The 18,985-nt window shown below is 47.1% G+C and overlaps 1 protein-coding gene across 4 annotated transcripts in view; it reads left to right on the forward strand.

The window, feature by feature from the left end:
- Positions 1-18,985, forward strand: part of TMEM241 (transmembrane protein 241) — a 102,570-nt gene that overhangs the window by 49,364 nt on the left and 34,221 nt on the right. For 2 of the 4 annotated variants that reach the window (XM_014595226.3, XM_014595227.3), the window contains exons 11-13: positions 2,396-2,430; positions 4,244-4,313; positions 13,004-13,097. In XM_014595226.3, the coding sequence (XP_014450712.1) occupies positions 2,396-2,430; positions 4,244-4,313; positions 13,004-13,097 (199 nt within the window). Of the gene's footprint in view, positions 1-2,395; positions 2,431-4,243; positions 4,314-4,840; positions 4,965-13,003; positions 13,098-18,985 lie in introns of those variants that run through there. The other 2 variants (XR_002090118.2, XM_014595228.3) reach the window with 2 other exon arrangements.

Consider the following 18,985-nt stretch of genomic DNA (forward strand, 5'->3'; position numbering starts at 1 on the left):
GTTTGTCATTAGCCTACCATTCACACACTGCTATAGCATACCACTTGTCTGTGTAGATTTTAAATATGTAAACATTTACTTTGATTAAATATTGGGAACATTCTAACCTTTGGGAGCATCCAGGTGAGCATGCATGTGTGTTTCCCTGGGGACAAATAGCAGCAGTACATAGTTGTGCCACTGCTACTTTTGAATGCCCATGCATGCAGACTCTGGTGCACAGCAGTTTGCCCCAGGTGGGGTAGGGGAGGCTGGGGCCAGCACCTCGGCAGGCACCAGCAGCCTTACCTTGGGTCCTGGGGGCCTCGTGGGGTGGCAGTCCAGGTGCGTGGAGCCTGGCTCTGGCTGGCCAGGCCCTGGTTTTGGGCAGTGCATGCTGCTGCCACGTGCCACCATGCTCTCTTTTTTTGGTGCAGGTTTTTTGACACCGGGATCTCCCGTGTCAAAAACCCCGCACTGTGCTGTAAATTAATATGCTGAACGCCAGCGTGTACGGTTTGCAGTGCCTCAGATGGGTGTGTGGCACCACAAACTGCACCTATGTATTCATCTGGTTGCACCCTTTATGAAAATTTGACAGCTTCTGCACACTAGTAAAACAGGTTTAGAGTTCATTACAATTGCAGCATGATCTACATGCTGTTATCTGGCTTGTCTTGTCATGACTTAAAGTGGGTTTTTTATTTTAATCAGCACACAGGATAAATCAGAGTGAATTAATTTACGATTTGCCAGTCTGCCTGTGTTGCAGTTCTTCACAAGACAGGATTCAAACCATATTACTCTGCACATTGCAAAAGATGTGAGCCTCCAGTTTTTCAAAGCCCAAGACAGCTGTGAGAAGTTTGGATTTATAGAGTATGAATGTAGCAACTTTTCATTTCTGCGCAGCTATCTTCAGAATTTGCATCAGTTGCTAATTAAAAGGCATCCATCTTCTAGCTGAGTGTAAAGCAGCTGACTATAAAGATCCAATCCACTGGAGCATGAGTGGGGTGGGGAAATGGGGTTGAATATTTGGTGAGGTGGACAAGGCCTGATGTAGCTTCAGTTCTATCCTGTCTTCCCTACATTACGACTGGTAGAGCTGGGAGGTGAAGTATGAGCAGGAAGTAGTGCACATCTGTAAGCTGGTGTTACTTCTCCAGAAGTGTGGCTCAGAGCTCCTTCCCAGATTCCTGCCTGTGGTAGGGCAGCAGCGTGCCACTGCTTACACAGGGTACTGAGCAGAGGTCCAGGATGGTCCCTAGTCTCTTTTATTCTCAGTATAACTGATGTTTGGAATTTCTGTTTTATAAAAAGGAGCTGGCAGTCTCTGGACTTGTGAGGGCTTCAGGTTTGGAAGAAACTGCACTGGTAGAAATTTCTGGTAAAGCCCATACACATAATATCTGTATTTAAGAAGAGCTGTTAATCTTTCATATTGAACACAAAACAGCTGTACTGGGTTTTCTGCTCTGGGAAAGGGCAGCTTTGCGGGAACAAATTGCCTTTCCAGCAGAGAAGCATACAAGATCAAATCCAAAATATTGAAGGCTCCAAAGTCAGGGGGTCAGGTCCATCTACCTGTTGTCTCAGTTGTGGTGTGCTTTTTAGTTTTTGTGGGGGGTTTTTTGGAAGTCCTGGAATGCTATATGTGATCCTATAATTATACAGTTTCCCTTCCACCAATCCAGTGTGCAGGAGAGAGTTTGTTAGAGAGTTAGAGTTTGCTGCATTTTCAGTGCCATCTAACTGACTAGCTTAATCTGTCTCTCTTCCCAAGGAAGCAGGTTTAGTTTTCCTTCCATGTTTTCTTTGGATCTGAGCTTGGGATGTCTACAAAGGTTATCAGTCCTTCTTGGTAGCAGACAGCATTTCTTACTGAACTTTTTCTAATCTACACAATTTTATTTTATCAGTAAAAAATGTGCAAAGCAAAAATGGGGCACGTAGCACAGTCACAGGTCTTGCTACTGTTGATGCAGTTTCACTTATCCTTCTGTTTCCCCCATTTGGTGTTTCTTATTGAGTAACAAGCAAGATGTCACTTTCTCCTTTGCTTTATTATTATAGTTGAATTGAGCATGTCAGCCAGTCTGGGGGAGTAGGGCTTAGATCCTATCAAACAAACTTTTTTTTTTTTTTTTTACATCTATAGATTATTTGGGCAATCACCAACAGTTTGCATTCGTAGACACTTGGAATAAAAAGTAAAATTTTAATTACTTGATTATGTTACTTAAAGGCTTGTGCTGTCCTAGGGATGAATTTAATTCATTAATGAAGCATTAGATACATAGATGTCCCTTTGTGAGCAAATATGAAATTTGCATATTCAATACCTTTCAGAAATATCATATCCAGGTCCCAGCAAGTACCTCTTTCTCTCTTTCTCTCTCTTTTTTTTTTTTAGCATGGTGCTTTTGGCCTCTGCATCCCATCCAGCAGGTAAAGTGAACCAGGATGTTCTCTTTTTTTTTTTAGGCTGAGTTTTCATTTTTGATGTCTCTTGTTTACTGTAAAAAGTATGCAGGTGCAGAACCTTGAAGAGTCCTCTAGAAAAATCACACAGAATTGTTTGAACAAAGTCAAAGGGCCTGATTGTTGAACATTGGCAGCTTTATTGTATAATTCAATGATGCAGTGTGTAAAACAACAATTGGAGAGATTCTTTTCTCCTATCCTTTCATTGATTTCTCTGTCCCCCAGGACTTAATAGTATCCAGTGGACTATCTGGTACACTACACCTGTCCTTTGCAAAGGAGTAATATGAGACCCTGATGCATGCTCCAGACTACAGTCTGGATTTTAGCTGGCTGGGGGCTTGTCATACAGAGTCGTGTTTCTATAGGTATGGTCTGTCAATCAGAAAGTCAAAGGAAAAAGCATCTAGGAAGCTAGGTTTTCAGCTGGTGGCTGGGCTTAGTGCTTTACAAAACCAATTTGTTTACAGTGTCCTCCCTCCCTCAGGAATAATGTAACATAAAACGCTTCATAAAATAGGCACATCTTTTCAGGGGCACATCCAGGATGTCCCAAAGGGGGTTGTGGGAGCAGCAACCCACACTGCAGGGGTGACTGCACCCCCTGCTCCCAGCCTCTTCTGCTCCACCAGTGTGGGCAGACCAGGCTGTAGGAGCCTCTAGGGAAATACTCCTTCTCTTCCTCTTCCTGCTCAGAGGCAGCCCCCTCTCTTCATCTTCCCCGCGCCCAACTCTCTTGCCTGCCCCTGCTGCGTTCTCCATGGTTGGGGAGCAGGGAAGTTCTGGAGCCAGCCAGGCTGAGCAGAGACTGGGCTCAGCAGCGGAGGGGACAGTGACAACAGGGTAACTAGAGAATTCCCCTCACCCTGCCTGGAAGGGGAATCCCTGTTCATCGCTGCTGCCCTGATCCCCAGCCCCAGCTGAGCCCAGCCCCTGCACAGCAGGCAGGAATGGCTCTGGTGCTTCTGGAGAGCAGGGAATGGCAGAGGGAGGTGGGGTAGGGATAGGGGGAAGGGATAGGGAGAGGGTGTTTCTTTGAGCAGGAAGGGGAAGAGAGAATTTTTACCTGATTTTGGAACTTTAAAAAGTCTCTGGAATCTTCCGTGGTGTGGTCCAATCCAAAGGGGAGGTGGGATGCAGCCACGCCACCACACTCCCTTTAGATCCACCCCTGCATATTTTAAAAAATGAAAGGAATTTTTTTGAGAACTTGTAGAGGCTGAAAGGGAAAGAGCTGTCAAGTTGAAGCTTTCTGGTCCATACCCCCTGGAAATGCAAATATTCCTTGGCCCTACAGCGTATATTTAGAAGAACTTCTTTTTTAAACCTCCTGACTTGCACTATGTGGTAGAATGTACTGTGCAAAGATATATGTAAATATTCCCTTTTGCACAGTATGTAACCAAAAAATTTACTGATTTCAGTGGACAGAAATCACTTTTGAGGGCCTCAGGGTAAAAGAGGTGAATAGACCATGTGCTGTTCACTGGAAATTTCAGTCTCAATGCAGTCATTTGTAGAACATTAGAAATGTATTAGCAAAGACTACTCTTACACTTTCTACAACTCCTTTCCCTGTTTCAATAAGATTGGAGCCAGCTACAACAGAGAATATCGGGAAAGACGCATTAAAAAGAATGGAAATGTGGAAACTGTGGTAAATGAAAGCTGGGCACCTGTGAAAACTCAAATAATACCCATTTAATTGCTGTCCCCCTGTTGTTTGTAACTGTGTGTTCTTTCCAGTTTCCCACTGAGTGTATTGTTTGTCCCTCAGGTGATCTCCTTAGTGCCTTGGACTTTCCATTCCTATACTTCTACAGATTTCACAGCAGCTGCTGTGCCAGGTAACCTTTCTATAATAAGGTGTGCGACTGTTCTGAAACATGGGTGGATCAAGGATTTTGAAAAAGGGGAGGTGCAGGAGGTGTGATGCATCATTCCAAAACAAAATTCATATTTTTCTCTAATAAGGACACTAGAAGCTTTACTATTATGCTAGAGGCCTAGGGCTGTATTTATTCAGTTTATGATCCAAGCAAAAACAGATATAGCTGTTTCTAGCTGACTAATGTTGTCCTCCACCCTCAAGATAACAAACAGTTGGGGTCAGGGGAGGACTTGCTTCAGCCACTGGGAGTGCTTCTGCCTGGGGAAACCAACCCTACTCATTCACCCATGCCTGTTTTATCCCACTGCTAGTTCAGCCTCCCACAGTCTCCCTCATCTGCTGCAATTAATAACTCAGGAAAGGGTCATTGCAGTAGCTTACTACTTCACCTCACCTTCACAACTCTCTCCTGCCTTTGACGGATGCAGAGCTCAGCCTGCTTTTAGACCTGCCCCTTCCTTCCCTGTCTCTGATTTGTTGTAGGTTTGAATCCCCTAGGACAGTGGTCTCCAACCTTTTTAAGTAGCTGATCACCTTTGGCATTTAAAAGTAGTCCAAGATCTACTGTGTGCCACCCCCACCGCCTCACTCCCCCCTGGCCCAGCAGGTAAGTCTGTGGGGAGGGAAGGGGGGGGTGGCAGATTGAGGCAGAGGGAGAAAAAATTATTTGGGGGCATTACCCCCTAGCAGGTAAGTCTGGGGGAAGTGGGGGAGGAGAAAGGGCTGTTGGGGGGCAGATCGAGGTCCTAGCCCCACTTCCTCCCTTACCGCTGGGGCCTCAACCTCCCACCCTGCTGTTAGGGGGACAGAGAGTGGGGCTGCAGAAGGGACAGCCCCTGCACAGACTGGGCGTGGGACGGAGCAGTGAGCAGCTCATCCAGGGGCTGCAGGGAAGGCACGGGGGACATGTACCCCCTGATCTGCATGCCAGCTGGGCTGGCTGCCACTGCAGGCTGAGGTTGGGGTGCACTGGGCGGTGCTGGGAGTGGGGCTATGTGGGGTGCTGCAGGCACCCAAAAATTAGCCGTAGCCCCTCCTCCCAGTGCTGCCACTGCCCAGGGTGACTGCAGCACAGTGCAGCCCAGACTGCCGCTGTGCAGAGCACCCAGGCTGTGCAGGGCCTGTCCCAGCTCCATCCCCACTTCCTCCCTCCCTCCCTCACAGCTGCTGCAACTGCCCACACTGCCTGGCATTTGCAGGGAGGAGATGTGCTCCCCCATCTATCCACAGCAGAGGCAGCTGCAGTTGCGGGCTGGGCTTTGCACCCTGAGCCCTGTTGCAATCCGCCTGGGAGCAGCTTGATGCCACGTGTGTCCCACCCTGGGGTGAACCTTGTCCCCTGCCTGCCCAGCAGTTTGCTGCGCATGGCATCGGGCTGCTCCTGTGCAGGCTGCAGCAGGGCTTGGGGCACAAAGCCCAGCCCGCAACAGCAGCTGCCTCTGCCATGCACAGATGGCAGGCACATGCCCCCTAGGGCCTCTTCCGGGATGCACACATTGGCAGCCCTCTGTGCCCCTGGACGAGCCGCCCGGGCTTGGTCCTCCCACCACCCACCTGCCCAAGGCCCCACTCAACTTACCCCTGCTCCTGCCTCCGCGGCACTCTGTCCCTCACCACGGGGGCCTCGATCTGGCCCTCGCCCCTTCCCTCCCCAACAGACTGACCTGCTGGGCTGGGGGTGGGGTGCATACATGCATGCACAGGCGCATTCAGCCCCCCACCCCAGCCTTGGATCAACTGCAAGAAGCTCCAAGATCTACTGGTCAATCTACTGGTTGAGCTTGACTGGTTGGTGACCACTGCCCTAGGAACAAAGCCACCCTGTGCAGGTTCCTAGGTAGCACCAGAGCTTACTGGACCTGCTGGGGGATGAGCAGAGACATTATCATATGTATAAAACAGTGAGGATAACTATAGAAGAAAGAAGAGGTTGATTAGAGAAAGATTGGGGTCATTAACAATTATGGGGTGAAGAGATTAGCAGAAATCAAATAGATAATAGTGAGCCATGAAGTCAGTTGACTTCCTCAACTCTGCCTAAACAGAAATGTGTCTGTCCTGACTGGGCAGTTTATTTACATTTTGAAGGGAGTAGGAATCAAATAGGGAGTATGACTGCACTCCAGTGACTTCCCCTCCACCCTGGATATGCCTCAGCTGTGAAATAATGGTTCTGTTGACTTCTGAACTTGAATCTCAGTTGAAAGTGAGAAGCATGTAACAATGGGCCCCTTGGGACTCGGAGCGGGGGGGCAGCAAAGGCACCAGTCGCAGGGCTCAAGTGCCTATATACTAATGCTAGGAGCATGGGGGACAAGCAGGATGAATTAGCGCTCCTGCTTGCACTAAACACCTATGACTTAGTGGAGCTAACAGAGACCTGGTAGGATTCATCCCATGACTGGGCGGTACATATTGAGGGCTATAGATTGTATAGAAAGGACAGGTTGGGGAAGAAAAGGGGGGGGGGTTGCACTTTATGTCAGTGAGCAATATACATCAACCCTCATCAAGACAGAATCCAAGGTTGAGGAAGTAGAAGGATTGTGGGTTAGGCTACATGGGGGGCAAGGAGAAAGGGATTTGGTGGTAGGGGTCTGCTACAGACCCCCACACCAAGGGGAAGAAATAGATGCGGGGCTCCTGAGGCAACTCTCGGAGACCATAAAAGCTAAAGAGGCGGTAGTCATGGGGGACTTAACTACCCGGACATCTGCTGGGAGACGCAGACAGCAAGGTCCCATCGCTCACACAGGTTTCTAACCTGTGTACAGGACCTCCACCTGACTCAGGAGGTACACGGTCCCACTAGGGGGAATGCCATACTGGATCCGGTATTGGCAACAGGAGGTGACATGATAGGGGACCTCCAGATCGGTAGCCATTTGAGAGACAGTGATCACCTAATAATAGAATTCAACATAAGACGTCGAGTGGGTAAGGTAACTAGTAGGGTGAAAGTGCTAGACTTTAGGAAAGCTGATCTCAATGCACTCAGGCGATTAGTCAAGGACGCACTGCAGAGTAGGAGATTTGAAGAGATGGAAGCCCAAGAAGGGTGGCTGAGCCTAAAGGAAATGATCCTTCGGGCACAAAGCAAGACAATTCCCGAGCGAGGCAAAAGAGGGAAAGGGGCCAAGAGGCTTCCATGGCTGACCAGAGAAATCCAGGGCAGCCTAAGGGCCAAAAGGGGAGCACATAAAAAGTGGAAACAGGGTGAGATCACTAAAGATGAATATACCTCCTCTGCTCGTGCTTGTAGGGAGGCAGTTAGGCGGGCCAAAGCTACCATGGAGCTGAGGATGGCAACCCAAGTAAAAGACAACAAGAAATTGTTTTTTAGATATATTGGGAGTAAAAGGAAAGCCCAGGGAGGAATAGGACCACTGCTAAATGGGCAGAAACAATTGGTGACAGATAGGGGGGACAAGGCTGAACTCCTCAACGAGTTCTTTGCCTCAGTGTTCCTAAGTGAGGGGCACAACAAGTCTCTCACTGGGGTTGTAGAGAGGCAGCAGCAAGGCACCAGACTTCCATACGTAGATCCTGAGGTGGTGCAGAGTCATTTGGAAGAACTGGATGCCTTTAAATCAGCAGGCCCGGATGGGCTCCATCCGAGGGTGCTGATGGCACTGGCCGACATCATTGCAGAGCCACTGGCAGGAATATTCGAACGCTCGTGGCGCACGGGCCAAGTCCCGGAGGACTGGAAAAGGGCTAACGTGGTCCCCATTTTCAAAAAGGGGAGGAAGGAGGACCCGGGCAACTATAGGCCAGTCAGTCTCACCTCCATCCTTGGTAAAGTCTTTGAAAAAATTATCAAGGCTCACATTTGTGAGAGCCCGGCAGGACAAATTATGCTGAGGGGAAACCAGCACGGGTTTGTGGCGGGCAGATCGTGCCTGACCAATCTAGTCTCTTTCTATGACCAGGTTACGAAACACCTGGACACAGGAGGAGGGGTGGATGTCGTATACTTAGACTTCAGGAAGGCCTTCGATACGGTATCCCACCCCATACTGGTGAACAAATTAAGAGGCTGTGATGTGGATGACTGCACAGTCCGGTGGGTGGCGAATTGGCTAGAGGGTCGCACCCAAAGAGTCGTGGTAAATGGGTCGGTCTCGACCTGGAAAGGTGTGGGCAGTGGGGTCCCGCAGGGCTCGGTCCTTGGACCGATACTCTTTAATGTCTTCATCAGCGACTTGGACGAGGGAGTCAAATGTACTCTGTCCAAGTTTGCAGATGACACATAGCTATGGGGAGAAGTGGACACGCCGGAGGGCAGAGAACAGCTGCAGGCAGACCTGGATAGGTTGGACAAGTGGGCAGAAAACAAAAGGATGCAGTTCAACAAGGAGAAATGCAAAGTGCTGCACCTAGGGAGGAAAAATGTCCAGCACACCTACAGCCTAGGAAATGACCTGCTGGGTGGCATGGAAGTGGGAAGGGATCTTGGAGTCCTAGTGGACTCCAAGATGAACATGAGCCAGCAGTGTGACGAAGCCATCAGAAAAGCCAATGGCACTTTATCGTGCATCAGCAGATTCATGACGAATAGGTCCAGGGAGGATATACTTCCCCTCTAGAGGGCGCTGGTCAGACCGCAGTTGGAGTACTGTGTGCAATTCTGGGCGCCACACTTCAGGAAGGATGCGGATAACCTGGAGAGGGTCCAGAGAAGGGCCACTCGTATGGTCAAGGGCCTGCAGACCAAGCCCTACGAGGAGAGACTAGAGAAACTGCACCTTTTCAGCCTCCGCAAGAGAAGGTTGAGAGGCGACCTTGTGGCTGCCTATAAGTTCATCACGGGGGCACAGAAGGGAATTGGTGAGTATTTATTCACCAAGGCGCCCCCGGGGGTTACAAGAAACAATGGCCACAAGCTAGCAGAGAGCAGATTTAGACTGGACATTAGGAAGAACTTCTTCACAGTTCGAGTGGCCAAGGTCTGGAACAGGCTCCCAAGGGAGGTGGTGCTCTCCCCTACCCTGGGGGTCTTCAAGAGGAGGTTAGATGAGTATCTAGCTGGGGTCATCTAGACCCAGCACTCCTTCCTGCTTATGCAGAGGGTCGGACTCGATGATCTATTGAGGTCCCTTCCTACCCTAACATCTATGAATCTATGGTTAGATGTACCAACTTTTGATGGAACAAGGCAGTAAAGCTGTAGATCAGTGACTTCCTCTGGAAATGCAACTGAGGCCTTGAGATTCAAGTCCAACAGGCCTTGTTCCATCATGTAGGGTGGTTTGTGCCTTTATATGTTCAAGTATGTTGAGACCATGAGGAGTTCCCTGCTTGCATTAAAATATTTTGTACATAGCATGAGAAAGCTTTGATGGAAAGAATCTTTGAAGTACTTCCCAACTCAGCTTAGTCTTTGTTAAATTTGCTGTTTGCTGTGATTACAAAATATTAGTCCCCAGAACTGTTAGTTTGCCTGTATGTCTCGTTATGTGGCAGAATGTGTTAGGTGGGTAAAAAGGGAAGGCTTTAACAACTGTCTCATTATTTTGTATAGCAAGAATTCATAGTCCACTAATGTCCTATGAGAATTACATCAGCGTGTGTTACACAGTTCCTTAGTACTCTGAAACTTTTATCCATTCTCAGATCTCTAGACTTCTTCCAGTTAAGAATATTTACTTCTTAGATTGGTTAACTTTTACTTTTCTTTCAAAATGAGACAAAACTATTTGGAACGTTTCTTACTTTTATTTTGCTTATCTATTTAAAAGGGTTGATGTAATGTGAAAAACAATAATAGTCATGATTATTTAAGTGCCGCTCATGATTAACTAGCACCCTTAAGGCCTTGTCTACATGGAGGGGAAACTCAGCAGCATAGCTATTCTGGAATAATTTCCTCATATGTTCTACAATAAAAGTGATTCTATTCTGGAAATTTAATTTCCATACTGGGAGCAATTCTGGAACAGGCATTGCAGTATAGTTTATTCTGTGATCTCTAAGCTAGTTATTCATTGTTTTTTTTCATATAAGCAAAACCCAACCTCAGGCTGAGAGAATGCAGCAGATGTTCCCAAATTCATTCGTGCTTCAGATTTTTGTCACCAGTGTTTTAGGCTTCCTTCACCACTCCTGTCTGGATTCTACCACCCATAGTATGAAATAGTAGTTCACCATTTTTTTCCTTCAATAGGAACACAAGGAAATAGGGTGTAAGGGCAAGGCTTTTCAACTATCCTCCAACATCTTAGTTTCCAGTTCCTTTCAAAAAGTAAGCCATTAACAATTGTGGGTCTGAAGATTTGTGGGCGAATTGGCTAGAGGGTCGCACCCAGAGAGTCGTGGTGGATGGGTCGGTTTCGACCTGGAAGGGTGTGGGCAGTGGGGTCCCGCAGGGCTCGGTCCTTGGACCGATACTCTTCAATGTCTTCATCAGTGACTTGGACGAGGGAGCCAAATGTACTCTGTCCAAGTTTGCGGATGACACAAAGCTATGGGGAGAAGTGGACATGCCGGAGGGCAGGGAACAGCTGCAGGCAGACCTGGACAGGTTGGACAAGTGGGCAGAAAACAACAGAATGCAGTTCAACAAGGAGAAATGCAAAGTGCTGCACCTAGGGAGGAAAAATGTCCAGCACACGTACAGCCTAGGGAATGACCTGCTGGGTGGCACGGAAGTGGAAAGGGATCTTGGAGTCCTAGTGGACTCCAAGATGAACATGAGTTGGCAGTGTGACGAAGCCATCAGAAAAGCCAGTGGCACTTTATCATGCATTGGCAGATGCATGACAAATAGATCCAAAGAGGTGATACTTCCCCTCTATCGGGCGCTGGTCAGACTGCAGTTGGAGTACTGCGTGCAATTCTGGGCACCGCACTTCAAGAGGGATGTGGATAACCTGGAGAGGGTCCAGAGAAGGGCCACTCGTATGGTTAAGGGCTTGCAGACCAAGCCCTATGAGGAGAGACTGGGGCACCTGGACCTCTTCAGCCTCCGCAAGAGAAGGTTGAGAGGCGACCTAGTGGCTGCCTATAAGTTCATCACGGGGGCACAGAAGGGAATTGGTGAGGTTTTATTCACCAAGGCGCCCCCAGGGGTTACGAGAAATAATGGCCACAAGCTAGCAGAGAGCAGATTTAGACTGGACATTAGGAAGAACTTCTTCACAGTTCGAGTGGCCAAGATCTGGAACGGGCTCCCAAGGGAGGTGGTGCTCTCCCCTACCCCGGGGGTCTTCAAGAGGAGGTTGGATATGCATCTAGCTCGGGTCATCTAGACCCAGCACTCTTTCCTGCCTATGCAGGGGGTCAGACTCGATGATCTATTCAGGTCCCTTCCAACCCTAACATCTATGAATCTATGTAAGGCCCACTAGCTGTTTTCTAAAAGAAATACATTACTTATATACCAACTATTTTTCCAAGAGACCATTTTATCTACCTTTCCTTATAAACAGTTTTTCTGAGAAGAAATGTTCCTCTGCTCATTGTAAGTACCCAGTCTTGATTGTCTGATGTGGAGGCGTGTATCTTGGAGATTGCTACGACATTTCCAGCTTAGTATCATCATAAGTGCTTAGCAATTTTTCACAGCCCATTTTTTTTAATTAATACCAAATAACATTTGCTAGCTGCAGCCAACCCTCTCTGCCTTTCTAGCAGCATGCAACTGTTCAGGATCTTGTGGTTACAGTTCAGTTGCATGAAATTAGAGTAACTTCTCTTTTGCATTTACACTGATCTCCCCTTTATTTGGTGTGTCAAGATACAGAAATAATGAGTCACAGTTTTGCTTTGAGTCATGAGCATTGGAATCAAGCTCAGAAAGGAGTTTGCAATCCAGGGAGTCTGTCTTGGTCTTGGTCTTCATGCTGTTTCAGTGTTGGAGCAAACAGTGTTGGCTCAATGCCTGGGATAGTGCAGCTCTAAGCCCCATTTCTTCATAATGAAATGCTCCATAGAGTCTCTCTCCCCTTCTTTGCTGCTACCCATGACATTTGTACTGGCAAGGCCATAATTTAGCCTTTGAAACCACCATAATTTTGAAACCACTCCTTAAATTTCCTTCCTTCCCCCTTTACTAGTTAATCCTACATAATTTTGAGAATCAAGTTTTACCTAGTCTTCAGGTGAGAGTTTCAGGACATTGTATTCCACAGCACCAGAGGTTTATTCATTTATTCTTTACCTATAAGAATTAAAGGGCATTTGATTTTTTTTATCAGAACTTTGGGCTTTGTGAAGATTAAGCAACTTGACTGTATTCAACTTAAATTTTCTAGTGTTCTTTGCAGCTTAAGGCCTCATAGAAATAGGATTGATGATATCAGCCAAATGTAGACATGCTGCTCCCACTAAAATCTTTGTTTCAGTGGAGCCATTTAAATGCCCTAAGTCAAAATCTTCTGGCAATAAACTTGCATTTTTGTACCCTTGGATTATCTAGCATGAGACCATTCCATCTATTTTAATGTAATTTTAGCCATAGGTTGAACAAAACCAGGGTATTTTGTTCTGGAAATAAAGATCATCTACTTCAAAACTTGAATCATACCAGCTGTAGTGATGAATATTCAGTTTTGTGCTAGAAAAAAGATAACAAGAAACCCATAAGGTTCTGCTTGATAGACACTAAGATACTTTATTAATGGAAGCTTTCCCTGCCCTTTACAGTGGACTGCTGGGATTCTTTCTGATGTTACACACAGTGAAACTAAAAAACTGTACCTCCTCATGGCAGTATGCAGCCTGGAGTTTCCTTGCAAAGGTAAGAGGGGGACAATCAGCAAAACTTATAAGAACCTGCTCTCCAGAAGCAGAACTGTGAGCTTAAATCTCCATGTCTTTGATTTTCATTAGACTGTCTTTGCATCTGTCTATTTAACAACATGTACAGAGCAGGCCTGAGACAGCAAATATTGATCATGTGAGAGTACCTTAAATAATGGGCTAGATCAGGGGTGCTTGACCTTTTGGCGCTGTGGGCCAGATGAGTGGTCTGGGATTGGTCTGTGTGCTGGATTGGGTCTTTTGCAACAGCATTGAGCCCTGCTTTGTCTCCAGCTGGCCCATATGCCTGGATCAGGCTCCACGCAGCCTTGGTTTTCCCTCACATGCTGGAATCGGGTCCTGGGGCCTGCACCATCCCCACTGACTCCTGCACACTGGGATCAGGCTTTGTGCTGTCTTCACAGGCTGGGATTGGGCACTGGGATCTGCGCCCCTCCCCCAACTGTCCTTGCCTGGCCCTGTGTGCCAGGATCAGTCCTTGGGGACCTGTGCCACCCCTGCCCAAGCCTGTGGGTTGGGATTGGGCCTTGCACTGCCCTATCCAGCACGCAAGGGCTACACTATCTGGCCTGTGGAGCTCCCCATAGGTTCAGAAATTTGGCAGCAGGGGGACAGTGAGACTGCTAGCCTGCTGCTAAAATTTTGAACTGGTGGGAGCCCTGTGGGCTGGAAGACATGGTGGCAGGGCTAGTCTCTGCTCTCAGGCTGGGAGTCGATCACCCCTGGGTTAGATCCTCAGGTGATGTAAATTGTGGTTTCTCCATTAAAATCTGGGGAGTTGTGCTGATTAGCAGCAGCTGAGGATTTGGCCTACTGGTTCCAAAAGTGATATGTTGCTGGAAGATCCTGCTTCTGAGAAGGACATCTGTGTCCACCAGTAATTGTTTCCATTGTTGCATCTTTCCTCCCAGCAGCTCTGATTTTTTAGAGCCAAAGTCAATGGCAGAATTCCCATTGGCTTCCATAGGAGTCGAATTTGGCACTGTGTTACCAGCATGGCAATCGCAAATGCCTGATTCTTGCATTAAGTAGTTAATGGCTCAGCTGGCCATGGTGTATGAAGTCAGAAGAGCCAGTGTTATTCCTTTTCCATGTATTACCCAGTTTAATCATTACCAGGTGCAACATCTTAAAGCCATGACTGCTCAGGGCAGTTAGTTCTTTGAAGCTTTCCTATGAAGATGAATGGAGTTGCTATTGTTTTAAAAAAAATTGTATAGTGTTTTTATTTAAAAATTACAGTAAAATGACTTCTCAGCTTGTTCTGGTGATGGCAGGAAAAGATTGTTGCTGGTGTTTCTGTATTCAGCATTTCTGTATTATGGCTCAGTGAAACTGCCAGTTGTATGGTATTTCTTGCTGGCTTCAACTTCTCTTAAGAGCTCCAAGAACTGTCTGGCGGTGGAGTTTTATTACTGTAACCTCCTTGTTGGTTTTTGGTAGCAAGTCAACTGATTTAAAGCTTGCTGTTAAAAATGATTTTATATACTCTGGAGAAGTACATTCTAAATGGGAATAGCTTATCCTGTTCACAGATATTGTGGATAAGTGGTTCTGTATGTGGTATTTATGAAGTATCAAAAAAGCTAGGAGGAATTGGTAAGAAACATGATACTATAAAACAGATTCAGGCCCTTCACAGCTGAAATGGATAAGAACCGCAAAGTCTGAAGTGGATCAAAGCTTTTCCAGCATGTGGGGATTGTTAGATTTGGGAGATTAGCTGGGTCTGCCCACACAGATGTATCCTTCAGAGAAGGTGTTCATGTCATTGTAGTTGATAGATTTTTCTCAGTTTGCACCAGCTAAAGGTTTGGCCTGGTGTCTTTCTGGTAATTTAGTCTATATTTGTTTTATTGTAATCAGTCCAAAAAGGTTACATTTGTTCATGTGAAAGTACTACACTCAAATAATGATTTTATTTTGGAAGTTTTTGCAACAGAGAAAATGAGTTCTTCCCTCTTTGTTGCTTTTACTGTATTTTCAACAGCACTGCTCAGTTCAACTGCCTGGCTTTGCGTATAAAAGGAACTAGGTGCTGGGTACACGCACTATGCCTATAGCTCCACATATTAAATTATTAAAAAGGCTGCTTGCATTTCTAAAGTGACTCTTATCTAAGAGTCTCTCAGATGCCCGACAAAGGGTGTTTGTATCCGACAGCTTGCAAAGAAGAATTTTTCCAACTATTGTAGGTGGTCTAATAAAACATTATTGGATTTAACCAAAGAACCTTGCCTGCCTGTGTCCTTAGACCGACATGGCTACAACCTATACCCCTCAAAGCATGGGTGACTGGTGCCTTCTCAGTCTGGGCAGGCACCCACAGAAGCCGTCAGCAGTGGGGGCGGAGCTGGCAACTCCTGCAGGCACCGCCGCTGGCATCAGCAGCGGGGGCAGATCTGGTGAGTAGACACTGGCGGCAGCAGGGATCGCTCTGTTAGGGGGGCATGTGCCTCCCCGTGGCCCCCCTACCAGTTGCCTATGCCTCAAACATCATTATAAACATACAATTAAAGCTCTTGCCTTTCTGAGACATTTAAGAAACATTGGAATTGCTGCATGCATGAATGAAATGCAGCCTTCAGCAGCAGCTTTAATATAACAAAAATGCTACACAATAGCTTTGGAACAGGAAAAAAAGAAGAATACTACATACCAATGGGGCTGGAGGGGAATTTATGTAGGCAGAATGCAATTATCTCAACTGGAATTTGACTACAATAGTGAAGTTAATACACCAACCCTGACAAAGTTGTCATGAGTTAACTCATTGCCACAAATGGACTGTCGATTCAAATATTGACTCATTGGGAAGAATGTTATGTTACCAACTGAATCACCAGCATTACTTCCTCCTGCCCCTAGCTGTCCTTTGGAAATATCCTAACCAAATAGTGACCTATAGATCAACTTTGTGTGGCATGTGAGGGCTGACTTGATTGCAGTACATGCTGTCCTAGCTGCACGTTTCAGATCAGAAATCCTAATACTGTAGAATACATTTTAGTCACAGTTGTAACAGTATCTTTAAAAGTGTCAAGGGTAGAAGTTTATATAAACAAGAAATAATAGAGAGAGAGAAACTATTTGAATCTGGACACACAGGAGGAGGGAAACAAGATCCAATAGAAAAAAAAACCCTGGATCACAACAGCGGCTTTACATTCCCACGTGAGCATTTTTCTTGGATTGAGTACTGCCCCAAATCATCTTCCTAAAATCTCAGACTGACTGGAGTTTTTACCATCAGTTGGAAAGAAGCAGCAGTTTAGGCCAGAATATGTTTGTCTTGAGAGCTAGCCAAGAAAGGAGAGTGCTGTAGTCCTCAGACAGCAGCACGGCCTCTGGGGAGGTTCAGAGAATGAAGAATCTGTTTTCCATTTGGATGCTTTGTATCTTTATGACTGATGAACTGATTGCTGTGATAGCTGCCATCACTTCATTTCTTCTAAAGCACTGATGCACCAATAAACTGGCAAGGAGATCTAAAGGTACCATTTTACAGACACAAGAAGACATTCTTTCTGCAGTCTAGATGGCTGGGTTCCTCGTCCTTTTTATTTTTCATTCAGTTAAAAACTAGAGGAGGCACTTAAATTTGCATTTACGATACTGTTGCTTTAGTAGGTTCTTTAAGGGTCTTTAGTCTGTAACAAGATTTGACAGATTTGGTGTCCAAATGTTGCTATGAGCATAGACAAATGCTGGGTTTAGTGTACATATTTGCTATGTGCAATAGTTTTACTGACAAATGCACTCTGCATAGTCTCTATGAAAGCCAGTGCTGTATGTATTAATATTTAAATGGGCCATACACCAAAAACTGCCCTTAAGATATACAAAAGAAATACTCTACTTCCTTTGTCACCATTTTGCAAAGATGCAACTCCAGAAGATGAAGAATTTGAAAATATGTGGAGGATGCATGCTTTAATTTGAAAGATATGTTAGTAGCTTGGGTCATGTACCGGAAAGAACAACTTAGAGACACACATACACAAACAGAAACATCTGGTGACAACTCTAATGAGCTCTAAGGTTAAGTACAGACATTCAAAAAGCCAGAGGCAGAATTAGTCCAATCTGCGTGGGTTTCTCTAAGCTGTGTAGATTGGATTGTGAGCGAATGGAAGTCACATTTGCCCTTCAGTTGGGGGAGGCAAGCATATGCCTTCAGTGACTGAGGCCAGAAGGCAGGGGGTATGCCTGCATGCCTCCCAGCCTGCTAAGGGCAGCCACACCTAGCTTAGCAGGAGCTATCCCTGATGGGCTACTCAGCACACACCCCCAGCCATCAGCCTCAGGGAAGGGGAAAGCCAGCACAGAAACTATCCCCAGCCCTGCTGTGGTGGGGCAAGGGGGTGGAGTGAAAGGGGAGGCCCCTGGTCATGTGGACCTGGCTCCTTCAAGCCTAGCCAGCACATTTGGGAGGCCATACATGATGGGACCTTCCCCCCACCATGTTGTGCTTGCCCAGCTGGAAAGCCTGACTCTCCTCCAGCAAGTTGGTGCCTGTGAACAGTAGGGGAGTGGGGCAGGACTGTGTAGCCCATCTGGTTAGTCAGCCCAGCTGGGTAGGCACAGCAGTGGTGGAAAAGCCTCCACTGCACAGGACCGTCCAGCTGGGCAGACCCCTGTGGGAGGGGCTGGCACCAGGGGGGTAAAGCATCCACACCTGAGGACAGGAGGGTGATCCAGGCTGACCTTCACAGGCTCTGCTCCCGCACCTCCTCCTCCCCGCAACCCCCCCACCTTGGCTGACAGTTTCAGGGAGGGCACAGAGCTGGGGAACAGAGGCTTTGCTGCCTCAGTTCTGTGACAGCCTGGGTCGAGGCAAACCTGGCTCATTCGGAGCAGACTAGTGTGCATGGAGATTAGTCCACCCTCCCTGCAATGGAGGATTAGTAGGATCCACAAAGCATCTTGGGATGTCAGGGAACTGCAACCTAACTTGAGTTGGGAGGGTTTCTGGTGAGAGTTCAATAGACTGGTCTAACCTAAACTGATTGTATCTGTGGGGAGCCAGAGGAAAAGCAAGGGCAACATTGGACCCCTGCTAAACCAGATGGGACAACTGACAACTGGCGCCCAGGAAAAAGCCAACCTATTAAATGGGTACTTTGCGTTGATCTTTCATCAGTCCCACGGGATGCCCATGCCGATTACGGGACAGGGAGGCCTGGGTAAGGGAGGTTCCTTGCCCTCCATCGATGCTGACCTCGTGAAGGAACACCTTGACAGGCTGGACACCTCAAGTCTGCTGGCCCTGACAGTTTACACCCAAGGGTACTCAAGGAGCTGGCTAGCATCATAGCTCAGCCCCTTGCACAGATCTTCGAGAACTCCTGGCGCTCTGGTGAAGTGCCCAAAGACTGGAAGAAGGCCAATGTGGTGCCTATCTTCAAGAAAGGGAGGAAAGTGGATCCGGCAAACTACTGGCCCATCAGCCTGACCTCTATCCTGGGGAAGCTCTTGGAAAAGATTATCAAAGAGACCATCCTTAACAGACTAGCTGATGGCAATATCCTGAGGAATACCCAGCACGGGTTTGTTGCAGGTAGGTCTTACTTGACGAATCTCATTTCCTTTTATGACCAGGTGACCCATCACCTGGACAAGGGGGAAGAGATTGATGTCATATATCTTGACTTCAGAAAAGCCTTCAGTCTGGTATCCCATGATCACCTCTTGGCAAAACTGGACAACTGTGGCCTCAACCACACCACGATATACACACCATGATCCACTGGCTGGGGAATTGGTAGGACCCAGAGGGTGGTGGCTGATGGAAGTCAATCGTTGTGGTGCGCTGTGACCAGTGGGGTCCCTCAAGGCTCTGTCCTAGGGCCTATACTGTTTAAC

This window comes from Alligator mississippiensis, chromosome 3 (genome assembly GCF_030867095.1).
Source record: "Alligator mississippiensis isolate rAllMis1 chromosome 3, rAllMis1, whole genome shotgun sequence".
NCBI lineage: Eukaryota > Metazoa > Chordata > Crocodylia > Alligatoridae > Alligator > Alligator mississippiensis.